This window comes from Pipistrellus kuhlii, unplaced genomic scaffold, assembly GCF_014108245.1.
Source record: "Pipistrellus kuhlii isolate mPipKuh1 unplaced genomic scaffold, mPipKuh1.p scaffold_m20_p_6, whole genome shotgun sequence".
NCBI classification, from domain to species: Eukaryota; Metazoa; Chordata; class Mammalia; order Chiroptera; family Vespertilionidae; genus Pipistrellus; species Pipistrellus kuhlii.
In genome coordinates, this window is record NW_023425562.1 from 70,185,918 (window position 1) to 70,199,885 (window position 13,968).

Below are 13,968 nucleotides of genomic sequence, written 5' to 3' on the forward strand. Positions count from 1 at the left end.
CTCATCCTGACCCCACTGCTCATGCCCCATCAGTCCCAATGGATTGAGAGAGGCTTGCACTGCCACAGCAGTGCTCACCAGCCATGAGCCATGTGTATCCTCCCAAGGGGAGTGGCCTGTGGGATGAAACTGGCTCTCTGACATCCCCTGAAGGGTCCCACATTGCGAGAGGGCACAGGCCAAGCTGAGGGACACCACTGGTGCATGATCAGGCCAGGGAGAGACTGCAGAAGGGCTCCAGGGTGTATCTGGCCCATCTCCCTCAGTCCCAATAGGCTGGACCCGAGCAGCAAGCTAACCTGCCAGTTGGAGCATCTGGACCCTGGTGGTCAGTGCATGTTATAGCAACTGGTTGACTGGTCAACTGTCTGCCCCCTGGTGATCAGTGCATGTCATAGTGAGTTGTTGAGCGGCCTTAGCATATAATTAGCATACTAGAGGCCCGGTGCACGAAATTTTTGCACCCAGCCTGCACCCTCACCAATCTGAGACCCCTTGAGGGATGTCTGACTGCCTGTTTGGAGACCCTATAATCCTGCTGGGATTGGGCCTAAACAGGCAGTGGGACATCCCTCTCACAATCCAGGACTGCTGACTCCCAACTGCTCACCTGCCTACCTTCTTGATTGCCCCTAACTGCTTCTGCCTGCCAGCCTGATCACTCCCTAATCACTCCCCTGCCAACCTGATTGGCCCTAACTGCCTTCCCCTGCAGGCCTGGTCACCCCTAACTGCCCTCCCCTGCAGGCCCAGTTGCCCCCAACTTCCCTCCTCTGTCGGTCTGGTCACCCTTAACTGCTTTCCCATGCAGGCTTGATCACCCCCAACTGCCCTCCCTTGCAGGCCTGGGCCCTCCCAACTGCCCTCCCCTGCTGGCCATCTTGTGTTGGCCATCTTCTGTCCACATGGGGGAAGCCATCTTTGACCACATGGGGCATCCATCTTGTGTTTTGGAGTGATGGTCAATTTGCATATTACTCTTTTATTAGATAGGATAGAGGCCTGGTGCATGGGTGGGGGCCATCTGGTTTGTCCTGAAGGGTGTCCTGGATCAGGGTGGAGGTTCCCTTGGGGCATGGGAGGGCTTGGCTGAGGGGCCTGTGGTTGTTTGCAGGCCAGCCATGCCCCCCAGCAACCCAAGTGGAGGCCCTGGGATCTGGAATTTATTTATCTTCTATAATTGAAACTTTGTAGCCTTGAGTGGAGTCCAGGGCTGGCCAGGGTGTGCAGGAAGCTTGGATTCTTCCATTGCCAGGGAAACCCAAGCCTCCTGTTCACTCCATGGCTGCAGCCAAATTTGCATACTCCTCCTGATTGGCTGGTGGGAGTGGCTTATGGGTGTAGTGAATACAGGATCAATTTGCATATTACTATTTTATTAGATAGGATTACACTTTGATTGGTTGTTCAGTTTCTTTGCCTTTCTGTCTATTTGCATATCACCCTTTTATTATATAGGACTGGTGGCCTAGTACACAGATTTGTGCTCTTTGAAAGGAAATTAATTAGAAGAAATATTTTAATATCACTGTTCACCCTTTTTCAACATAACCCATGGCCAAAAGTGGATTCATGTGGCACCACAAAGAATCAGGCTCCCTCCTTTCTGGTTCCGAGTTGCATCACCTGAGAACCACCACTGCCAAGTCACCCCAGTTTGGCAGCTCTTGCGTTGAGCGTCTGCCCCCTGGTGGTCAGTGTATGTATACATACACACACATACACACACACACACACACACACACACACACACATATCACAGGAGCAACTCAGACTGGGGACTTTTGTCCTCTAAGCCAGCACTTTTTGCACTGCAGCATGCACCCGTGGTCTTATTAAGATGCAGGTTTTGATCTAGGAGGTTGAGAGTGGGGTCTGAGAGGTGCATCTGTACCAAGCAGTCCTGGACCATATGGTAAACAGCAAGCCGTGCAAAGCAGCTCTCCAGCTCTTAGAGGAATGGCTCGCATTCTGCATTTACCAAGCTGAGATAGGAAAGGATGCTGTGAGCCACTTCAATTCTTTCTGGAAAACTGCATAGATATAGCTGAGTTTCTTTCCATGATAATGGACAAAACAGAAAATCCACGTAATTGAAATCTAAAGATAGCCCCAAACCATGTTTTTGCCTTTAATTTCAACCATCTTCATCTGAGTTGCTATCACCATAGCCAGATGGACTGAGAGCCACCTTCCCTCCCATCCCCTTTCTGATGGATGGACAATTAATTAAATGAATCAAAGCCAGGAACTAAGGATGAGAGCCTCAGGGCTTCCATTTCCAAAAACTAGCTAGGGGGTCTGTGAATTTGGATGAGAAAAAAAATACATCTTTATTTTTAACATTTCATTTAATTATTCATGAGGCAACAAATCAGAGTGACATTGGCAGTACCTAGGCCTTTGTCTCCAGTAGAAATATGAGGTGCATTTGTACTGTGTTAGTGATTGCAGAAACTTTGGCTCTCTCTCCATTCGTCACTACATTGAAATGATTAACTCTTTATAATAAAGAATTTTCCTGGCTCTTAGTCATAGAGAAACACATGTATTTACTATATCTCCATTTCCCAAAGTTTTGATAACTAAATTTCAATAAACTGGTTTCTGTATAATCTTTTTATTGATCGTATGTATGCCTTTTATTTCAGTTTCATAGAGTGTAAAGGGGCACATGGCACAAAATGTTTAAAAACCCGAGCACAATGTGGGAATGTGAAGAAATGGCAGCTGGTGTGCTCAGCATTGTCAACATGGATTAAAGTTGTTCTTTTACACCAAGGACCACAAATGCATATTCCTGCAGACCGGGGTCTACCGGATAAATGAGGGAAGTGGTCAAGTCCAAGGAAAACAATAGCAGAAAGTAAGCAGACTCTGGCCTTTCGAAGGGGGGACAATAGGGTACAGGAGAGTGTGGCAAGCTGAAGAATGCATGTCCTCCCTACACAAGGCACCGCTGACAGCTCCAAGTGAGATAGCACCTCCAGGCTGCCAGGTCTTCAGTCTTTTCCAAGAGAAGCCTTTAAGAGTCTTGGTGTTATGGAAAAATACCCCCTTCCCAAAAAAATACAATGTAGATGTTGGCAGTTGTTGCAATTAACAAGAAATGAAGGGAAAAAAACTCGGAGCAGCCCAAACAATCAGAATAAACAGCTGGCAGGATCCAGCATGAGATCAGTAGGCAACATAGAAAAGATCCAGCTTTTCCTTTGTATTAAGAGTATTAATTCCAGAATCACTAAATTTCCTCTCCTGTGCATATCTAATGAAAGGCAAAATCATTTTCTTGACCAACCCCCTGAAATCGAAAGTAGGATTACCAAATTTAGCAAATGAAAATACAGGGCACCAGTTACATTCCCATTCTAGAAAAGCAAATATATTTCCCAGATTATATCTGATATTATACTTTTATTTTTTTATTTTTTTATGTATTTTATTGATTTTTTGCAGAGAGGAAGAGAGAGGGATAGAGAGTTAGAAACATCGATGAGAGAGAATCATCGATCAGCTGCCTCTTGCAGACTCCCTACTGGGGATATGCCCGCAACCAAGGTACAGGCCCTTGACGGGAATCAAACCTGGGACCTTTCAGTCTGCAGGCTGGTGCTCTATCCACTGAGCCAAACCGGTTTTGGCTTTATTTTATTTTTAAAAAATATATTTTATTGATTTTTTACAGAGAGACAGGGAGATAGATAGAGAGTTATAAACATCAATGAAAGAGAAACATTGATCAGCTGCTTCCTGTACACCCCCAACGGGTATGTGCCTGCAACTAAGGTACATGCCCTTGACCGGAATAGAACCTGGGACCCTTGAGTCTACAGGCTAACTCCGTATCCACTGAGCCAAACCGGTTAGGGCTATACTTATATTTTAAAATCACTGATTGTGCCCCTAAAATTTAATTGGGTGTCCTGTATTTTATCTGGCAACTTTATGAATAAGTCAATTCCAAGTAGTGAGAGAGTAATTAAGGTACTATTAAAATTAATATGTAATAATAACATTAACAACCAGCATTGTAATTGCATTTCTGTTTTGTTTAAATAACGTTTTTCTTGAAGGACTACATACACTCAGAAAAGGGCACAGGTTGTAAGTGCAGCTCAGTCAGTTTTCACAGCTGAGCACACACAAACTGGACCCTGACCAAGAAGCAGAAATGTCCTAGCCTCCAGGCACCCTCTACCCTTTCAGACTCTGCCCTGGCCCAAGGGGGACAGTATGATGAACTTACAACAGCCTCAGTTAGTATGTTCTGCTCTCAACCTTTACGTAGATAGCATTGGGTTGCATTTTTAAGCTTACAAAACTTGAGGTGGGAGGTGGAGAATGAAGGTGGGGTTGGGGGGGAGAGATTACCTGCTATTGGATTACTGTGTAAATCCATGTTTGAGGGTAGAACAGACACTGCCTGTGCCCCACCTGTGACCTCTCCCCCTTACCATTTCCATTCCCACTGGCCTGACTTCAGGTTGCCAGAACCTGCATTTCTCTGCCTGAGGGTTCATTAGTCACTGCCCCTGGGACAGCAAGTGCCAGGGAATTAAATCTCAGGGGGTGCACCCTCAACTAATGAGTGGCAGTGGGTGGATAAACTGGTTTGGCTCAGTGGACAGAGCGTCAGCCTGTGAAGGGCCCCAGGTTTGATTCTGGTTGCAGGCTCAATCCCCAGTAGGGGGGTGTGCAGGAGGCAGCCAATCAATGATTCTCTCTCATCATTGATATTTCTCTCTCTCTCTTTCCCCGTCCCTTCCTCTCTGAAACCAATAAATATATATTTTTTAAAAATACCCCAGCTTCCCCACCAGTTGGGTGAGACAAGGAGAGCTGCAAGTTCTACGTGATCTCCCAGGGCTCCCCACCAAGACGGCACCCCAGTTATCCTGCTGTAACTTGCTTACTGTTCCTGCCTCACTTTTCCCACCCCCTAACAATGTTTCCTAGAATGACCTCCCAAATAAGCCACGTGCCTTAGGCTCAGTTTCTAGAGGAGTCAAAGCTAACATATTCGGTTACTTGAAATTACCCTACATACCTTACATGTACTCAGCAGGCTTCTACCCAGTGTGGGTCCCTAGTGCTGCTCAATGCAGTGCTGGGTGCTGGGTGCTGGCGCAGCAATGCCTGCCAGTGAAAGTAGATCCTCCTCCCAGAGTGAGTGGCGGAGTCCCCAGGAGCGTGGCAGGCTACAATACAGTGTTTCTTCCCTAAGGCAGAGCTGACCCCTGTGACACGGACGAAGACACTCTGAGCTACTGAACTGCGAAGACCTAGCAGGGGATGGTTTACATTTACCATGAAAACGACAGCACATACTGTTTTGGATGATGGAGAAGGCACTTCTGAGTTGCGAGTCTTCCGAGCCATTATGAGTGTCTGTGGTGGTCATTCGGCACGATCAATGAAGAGCATTCAAGAGATCAACGTCCTTAGGTCTGCCCTGTCCTGACGGCGCCTCTGCTTTATTTAAATATTTCTCCAGCAGCAGCTTGTTCACTTGTCACTTGTTTTCTTCACGTAAAACTAGAACTCAAAATGAGATTCCTTCAAAAAATAAAATTACAGACATGAACTCATTTGCATGTTTGTGAAGATTAATAAGCAGAAGTTCATCGTGTTTTGCAAAAGCCTGTGGTGGTCTTTTTACGTGGCCTGACTGTTACTTTGCATTTCTGACAGTGAACGTCTAGAAAGCAGGAGCCATTTGTATTTTAGGGAATTTTCCCAGGATCGGAGTATTTAGAAGGTGTACTTGAATAAAGAGCAGACAGTAGCACCAAGACTTCCCCGTCGAAGGGAAAAGCAAGGCAGACCCTACCTGTTCTGAACCCTAGGGCCACTGTGACTCAGGTTCTGTGGGGGATATTCCAGAGCCCCATCCTTGCTACACATCGTGTGGTTTTCTTCTCTGTGGTGAGAATTGGCTATGGAAATTGTGTCAGCTCAAAAGCTTGGAAAGAAACTCATGTTATGATTTTTCAAATCCCTTTTCCATGAAATCTGTGTGAAATAACATTTCTCTTAGACTATAGCAGTTTACGTTTTCTGTCATGTAACTATTAAAGTGTTCTGACTGCTTCAGTAGTTTTTTAGAAAATGCAAACTGCTTACAATTTTGAGGATATTTGTGCTTTTTTAAATGCCTGCAATGTCATCTTCTATTCTGCACCCAGAAAAATAATCAAATGTATCATATTGTGTTATATATACACTATAAATCTCTTATATGGGGTTTGGCAAAAGTAGGTTACAGTTATGAGTATGGGAAACACAGAGTTTATTATATTATTATTTATTAATTATTGTATTATTTCTCATATTAACAACTGTAAACCTACTTTTGTCCCACCCTATATACTATGTTTGTATATTATCTTATTATCATATACTAGAGGCCTGCTATTTTTGTGCATGGGTAGGGTCCACAAAAAGTTTGTGCATGGGTAGGGTCCGTAGACCAGGCCAGTGATAAGGGTTGATTTGTGGGATGACTGGCAGGGTGATGGGGTTGGGGGGCTCACTGGCACCCACCTTGGCTGGCCTGGCACTGCCTGCTCACCATCCCTACTACCCCAAACCCTCCACTGCCACTAATTGCCTCTCACCTGCAGGATGATTGGGGGGTAGTGCCAGCCCACTCACCAGCCAGCCCCAACCACCTCCTTGGCTGGCCTGGGGCCTGCAGGCAGGGTGCAGCCCCTGCATTGAGAGTCTTTCCACTAGTGGTCATTGCACATCATAGCAACTGGTCGTTCTGCCGGTCAGTCACTTTGCATATTAGGCTTTTATTATATATCGAATAGGATAAATAGCTATATATAGGTTTGCAGTTCATAGCCATATTCAGAGAATATATAGTTTTATCATAAACAATTAATTTCAGCCTCTTAGAATAAGTCCGAATTCTAAAATATCATCACTCAACATTAGAATGAAGGAGAATGTTTTCCTCTGTTTGAGAAATGTGAAGGGTTTTTCTGTTTGTCTCTGTTTTCTTGTTGGGTTGTTTTGTGGGTCTTTTTGTTTGTTTGTTTGTTTTTCCCATTATGCCACACTGAAACTAAATGGAATTATATGAAGGAAACTGAAGCTGCACATTTAATAGAAAAAAACTGTGAAATGCACTCCAGAAATAGAAAAGAAATATAGAGACGAAATCCCAGCTGGGAGGGATTCCTAGTGCTAGCGAGGGAAAATCGAGCCTCTGGCTTTAATTTATGGAGGAGTTTGCCAGCAGATGGCCCTTTGTAATCTGCTCCATCTGTATTATTGATTAATGAGGCCAAGAGCAGAATTACTCACTGTTGGTTTTCTCCCAGGACCCTTGTTCTGGTCTTTTCACCAGAATGGCTTGTCTTTCTTCCTTGTAGCCATTTTGCAAAGTGCTGAGGAAGCACTGTGTTCTTCTCATCAATGTCTCCCCCGCTCTGGGCTGGGGGACACCTGCCAACAGCTGCCAAAGAGCTCCATGTTGATGCAGAGGTGCTAACATGTTCCTCTCTGCCAATAAGTATGTTCAGGGTCTACGTCATAGGGTTGCAACTCTCCTTCTCAAGATAAAAGACCCTTCACTGAGAAGCAAAGGGAGCCACTTAGCCCCCAAGCATGTTTGTGGAAAAAAACATTCAACTGCCAAACAGTGAACTTCATTGCTTTTGTGTTATTGTTTTATTTTTTTTAACTAATTTAGCTAAACAGAGTAATTTCAGATTCACTTACTCTCTCTCTCTCTCTCTCTCTCTCTCTCTCTCTCTTAGAATATGACCATACCAAAATCATATCTGTATCTATGGTCCTATGGCAACTATTCTGCTTTGGTTGCTTTCCCTAAATTTCCTTAAAGCAGTATATATATATATATATATATATATATATATATATATATATATATATATATATATATATATTTGTTTTAATGAAGCTGTGGTCACTGCTTTTTTTGTCTCTCACTTCAACTCTTCCCTCCTTTGGCTACTGTCTCTAACACATCTGCCTTATAGCTTGGGGTCATGGAGCAAAGAAAATCTCCAGGAAGCCCTCACAAACATTTGTCTGCTTTTCATCCTTGTCCTCAGTGAGCACTATAGCATAATATATGTGAACATGGGCTTGAGACTCAAACTTCCTGAATTCATATCCCAGCCCCTCCCCACTATTAGTTGTAGGATCTTAGTCAATTCCCTCAATTTAGCCAAACACCTATTGCTGGCCAATGAGGGAGGCAGTGCCTATATGTAAAAAAAAAAAAAAAAAAAAAAAAAAAAAAAAAGGTATAATTTTAATTCATTCTATTATTGCTGTTATTGCATTGACTGTAGCCATTTTTAAAATTTAACAATGTAAGGGAAAAAAGGTCAGTGTCCCTAATTAAGTAGTCAGGTATTGCATGTTTTAAAATTCTTGAAAATCATTGCTCTACATTGGCTCACATACAGAAAAGTTGTGGGATCAGGCCTAAACAAGCAGTCAGACATCCCTCGAGGGATCCCAGATTGGAGAGGGTGCAGGCTAGGCTGTGGGACACCCCCAATGCACAAATTTCATGCACCGGGCCTCTAGTTCTATTGATAAAGAGATAAAATGCTTCACTATGGATTCAGACTTGACTCCTTAGACCTAGTGCAAAGTGTTATTTCTTTATGCAGTAAATCTAAGTGGATAACTTGTATCATACTTTCTATTTTAGTTTTTATTTTTATTAAAGCTATATATGCACAGTTTAAGGAGGCAATCAGATCTATGCTTATTCTGAAACAGCCATCTTCCAACCCTCCAGCACCAATTTCCCACTCTTCTGAGGCAAATACTTCTCATTAAATTGGTTGTTCCTGGTATTTGCTCAATATCTCTAAATAACTTCCTTCAGTGGAATTACTTGATTTTGTAGTTTCAGACATTCTTCAGTGAACTCCCAGTATGGAAGAGAAGGATTTAGGTCTATTTTAGCCCAACCTGCCCTTTCTGCCCATTCCTCCATTCTCCCCAACTAGTAATATCATAAATTTGGTTAGACAGTAGTCTATGCTTAGTTTATTATGACTCTGTCACCATTATTTATAGCTGAGCCATTAATACTTAATAATTCATCTTCCTTTCCTGCACAAGTCTGTGTTTTCCCTATGGTTTATAGTTATTCTTTTGTTATTCATTTGTTTGCTTAGTTTTCTATGTTCTGTTCCCAGAGCGCTCTAGTATCCTTTCCATGGGTTCAGAATTCTCAGATATTCCATTCATTTTGTGCTTTCAGTCTCATTACTTCTGAGTCTTCTGACCTCTAATCTGGCTAGGTTATTTTCTAAGCCTGATGGAAAAGTTTAATTTTGGAATCTCCTTTTACTGTCTTTTTTGGGATCTTTCTTCACAATTCTGAAATTTTCCCTCACTTATTATTATAGATTCTTATGAACTGGTATAATGGGTTATTGTGACATACTTTTATGTAACAAGTGGTTACTCCCTTCTTTTAGTGGAACACATCTTCCAGTAGCTTTTTGAGAAGTGGTGCATGAAAAGTAAAGTTTTTGAGACAAGCTCTTTTTTTTTTTTAATCTTCTCTTACTTTTACTGAACAATTGGTTGGACATAGACTCTCAGGTATCTTCAAAATTATCTTCTAGCTTCCAGTGCTTTTGTTCAGAAAAAAAAAGCCATTCCAGTTTTCACCCTTTGTATATAATTCATTCATATATTCCCTCTCTCTCTCTCTCTCTCTCTCTCTCTCTCTCTCTCTCTCTCTCTCTCTCTCTCTCTCTCTCTCTCTCTCTCTCTTCCTAGGATTTTTCTGTGCCTCCATATTCTGAAATTACTGATGACATGCCTTGGTGTACAACTTTATATCCATTGAACTGGACACTCAGAGGGCCCTCTGCTTACTCAGAAAATGCATGTCCTTACCTTCTGGAAATTTCCCTTAAATTATTTATTTGATTACTTCTATTTCTCTGTTTTCTGGAACTGCTCTGCAAGGGCTGGATGTCCTGTTTTCTGTTAAGGTGTGGGGTGTGCAGTCAGTCCCTCGTCTGCTTGAAGTGGTGGAGGAAGCCTGGGCGTTAGGCTCTTGAGCAGTCCTCCGGTTACCCTGCTTTCAGGCTCACCTTCACCCACACATCTAGAGCTTCGCCCACTTCCAGCTGAAGGACCATCGTTTCTTCTGATGTTCAATTTCCAAAATGTTGATGCTCTAATCAGCTCTTCTGTTCTTTTTCTTGCAGGCTTATGTCTTTTTTATTTTTTCCTAAAAGTAAAAATCCCTTTACTATTATCTTGCTATGATATAATGAGAAACAGCAAAAGTAATATGTGCTCAAACTGCCATCTTAAACTGATTTTTTAAAGAAATTCAGAATTGTCCAGCCAGGGTGCCTCAGTGGTTGAGCATTGACCTATGAACCAAGAGGTCACAGTTTAATTCCTGGCCAGGGCACATGCCCAGGTTTGTGGGCTCAATCTCCTGTGTGGGGTGTGCAGGAGGCAGCCAAGCAATGATTCTCTCCCATCACTGATGTTTCTCTCTCCTCCTCCTTCTCCTCCTTTCTGAAATCAATAAAAATACTCTTTTAAAGAAATTCAGAATTTATACTTGCTACATGTTTTAGCTCCATGTGTCTAATTTCAATGAATTGAGTGGATATTCACAATCTTTTGTGACCTACTAGAAAGTGAACAATATAGTCCAGTTTAGTCTATTCTGTGGCTGCTGAATGAGGACCATAGGTTCTGAGTTGACAATACAAGAAGACAAAGATAAAAGGGTAAAAAAATGCTTTGTATTTGTTCTAAAGTGATTTTTGTAGCACCCGTCCTCTTCCTGACAGCCCCATCATCTGTAATTTATATCTGCAAATATGAAACCTAACAAGGTAAAATTAGCAACAGAAAATATCTAAGTGTTCATATAACAAGTGGAAGAACGTGTTAATGGAAAGAGACGGGACTCATTATTCATTTATGGTTCTATTTAAGTCATATCTCTCATGTTATTTGAATCCAGAAAGCCCTCTCTGGTTTGACATTGCTAGTCTCTTCTCTATAGACGGACACAGCAGCCAGGGAGAGAAAAGGCACCAAAGGTTGCCTTGTCCCTGGAACCCCTTTTTCCTATTGTCTTTGGTACCACGTGTGCCTGCCATTGGTCCAGCTGGGTGTTGACATTTGCTCTGCCCTTTTCACTTACCAGGCCAAGCTCAAAGGCAGCCAGGGATAGTTGACACTTTTCTAGGAAGGTGGGAGGAAGTTGTGAGTAACATCCCAGGAAGTCATGGCATTATGGAATCTCCCCAATTCCTTTGTGAGTGTCTGCCAGCATAGAACTAACCTGCAAAGAAAAAAGAAAAAAAAATATATATATATGTTATTGATTTTTTTACAGACAGGAAGAGAGAGGGATAGAGAGTTAGAAACATCGATGAGAGAGAATCATTGATCAGCTGCCTCTTGCATATCCCCTACTAGGGATGTGCCCGCAACTAAGGTACATGCCCTTGACTGGAATCGAACCTGGGACCTTTCAGACTGCAGACCGACGCTCTATCCACTGAGCCAAACCGGTTTTGGTGCAAAAAAATTTTTTTTAATTGTAGGTATTCCTAAAAAAAAAAAAAAAAAAAAAAAAAAAAAAAGAGGTTGAAGAACATACCAAGGAGACATTATTTTTCCTTCAGAATAAAAATCTGACCCTCGTATCCCTGTCTCCCTTCCCTCCCCCATTCTCTCCTCTGTGCAGTGCCCACCCCTGGGCCTTTTATTCTCCTTTGTCTCACCCAGGGGCCTCCTTCTCCTGAAGGAAGTCTGGGCACAGCTGCTGAGGCTGCCGTAGCGTCCGGCATCATGCCTGTCAATGGCATTGGCTCAGCAGAGCCATCATATCTTCAAAGGGACACTTCCCACTGCCTAAGAACCACATTTTCTCCAGATCTTTGCAAATTGATCTTTCAAACTTCTGACTAAACCAGGGATCAAGTGCCAACCAGGCTAGGCATATTATAGAGATGAGAATAGAGTGCCAGGAGAGGAGTGCCCAGAGGCCTTGCCCATGTCCCTTCTGACGGGCAGCTTTGGGTCTTCGTTCCTCACAGGAGGTCGGGCTGAGGCAGATGTTAGAGTGTTGACAAAGGACACAGAGTATGATTGCTGATCCCATTCCCTTACAGGACATTAGGGATGCTAGGGCTGACCGATTCCTGGGAAACACGGGACTCCTCTGACAGGTGGCTGTGCACCCAAGCTCCCCCTCAATCTTCCTGAACCTTCTTCAGACTGCCCTGCCACCTGCGATGCATCCACCCAACCTGCCCACTGTCTTTTACAGATCAGACCCGAGCCATGTTGGGTGGCACTCCCAGCTTGCTTGACTGCTTCCCCATTTTCTCTCATGCGCTCATCCCCTGATACAATTGTGGCAGGTGCTTTCCAGAAGGTCCAGATGGATACACCTGAAGATCTTCAATAAATTCATATTGACTGGCCAGACTGACTGGTCGAGGACAGGAGAGAGAAATACTAGGCTGTGTTTCAGGTTTATCACTGGCTGGGGCCACCAGGAGCCAGTTTTTTTTTTTCATTTGCACCCATTGGATGTCCTGCTTCTTACTGTCTTTTCCCCTTTTCCTTCAGGTGGTGGCTCTGTCCTCCTGGTGCCTGCTGAGGGATTCCGTTTACTACACGCTGTCTGTGGTCGCACTCATTGTGGTAAGTGTGTGGGGGACAGCTCGCCTGAATTCCCTTACCGTGAGCTCCCGAACACCCTTCCTACTACTCAAGGTTATGTGCAGCTCCTCTGCATGGTGACATGAGCAGATGGATGTCTATGCCTGGAGACAGTCTTTCTCTCTTCCAGTCTTTCTTTGACCAACCAGCACCCCTCCTCTGATAGTTGGTGCTCAAATAAGAGTGGCACCTGTGGTTATCTGGTTGCATGAGAGCCCCTGCTGTTTTCCTGTGATCTCCTGACATTCCCTCCCTCTTTCCTCACGGGCTCCTCTGTAACTCCTTACATCATCACCATCCCTGGATCTGGATCTTCTCCCTCTCACTCTGTACGCTCTCCCGGGACTGCCCTGCTCTTCCCACAGCACCCGTCGCCATTAGCACCTTTGCGCGGATACCCCTACCAGTGTCTTCACAGTGGCAACTCCCTGAGGTCCAGCCATGGATTAGCAAACTCTCTACTGGAGATCTTCACACCCCAAACTCAACATGTCTCTAAACTGATGACCATTTTCCAAGACCAGCCTCTTCCTGTATGTCTGCCCCCATTCCTTTCCTGCCACCCAGCCTGGGAATGATTAAACACACCTTTCCCCCAACTGCCACTATGCTCATTTGGCTTACTTGTCCTGTGGCTCCTCATCTTGCAAAAATCTCCCCAGTGTGTTCTCCTTTACCCATTAGTTGAGGCTTTTTACATCTCTGGCCTGAGCAGATGGGCCCAGGCCAGTGTTGCAATGAGTAGTGTCTCTGTCCCGCTCCTCTCACCACTCCCTCAATCCATCCCAAGTGGTATCTTTACAGAGAACACCTGGGAATGGACCCCTTGTTGCAATGGTCAGTGGCTCTATGTCGGCTGTGGGGACAAACCCAACCCCTCAGCTTGGCAACCACGCTGTCCCAGAGAAGGCTGGCAAATCAGAAAGAATTGAAATGGGAATTGGGAGATCTAACTTCTAATTCTGGGCCCCGCCTCCAGTGTCCCTGGAGAAACCAATCTCTCCGGGTCATATTTTTCTTACCTACGGATCACAGTGAGGGTCTTGGGTTAGAGGCAAGTCCCCTCATTACAGGGCCATTGATAATGGGGAGCGTGAGGCCTATCCTAAGGACCTGGAGACGCTGTTGAGTCCCTGGTTAGGAGACTTAAGGACACACTTGACTCTGTGTTCTTGTTCTTAATTATAACCCATGGAAACGGTATGAGAACCCCAAATCTAGAAGACTCTTCTGCTCACCAAGCCCACTCCT

At 44.2% G+C, this 13,968-nt stretch overlaps 1 protein-coding gene across 4 annotated transcripts in view; it reads left to right on the forward strand.

Moving 5' to 3' along the window:
- SLC24A3 (solute carrier family 24 member 3) overlaps window positions 1-13,968 on the forward strand; it is a 466,656-nt gene that overhangs the window by 393,660 nt on the left and 59,028 nt on the right. For all 4 annotated transcript variants that reach the window (XM_045574623.1, XM_036417549.2, XM_045574624.1 and 1 more), the window contains one exon: window positions 12,625-12,699. In XM_045574623.1, the coding sequence (XP_045430579.1) occupies window positions 12,625-12,699 (75 nt within the window). The remainder of the gene's footprint in view (window positions 1-12,624; window positions 12,700-13,968) is intronic.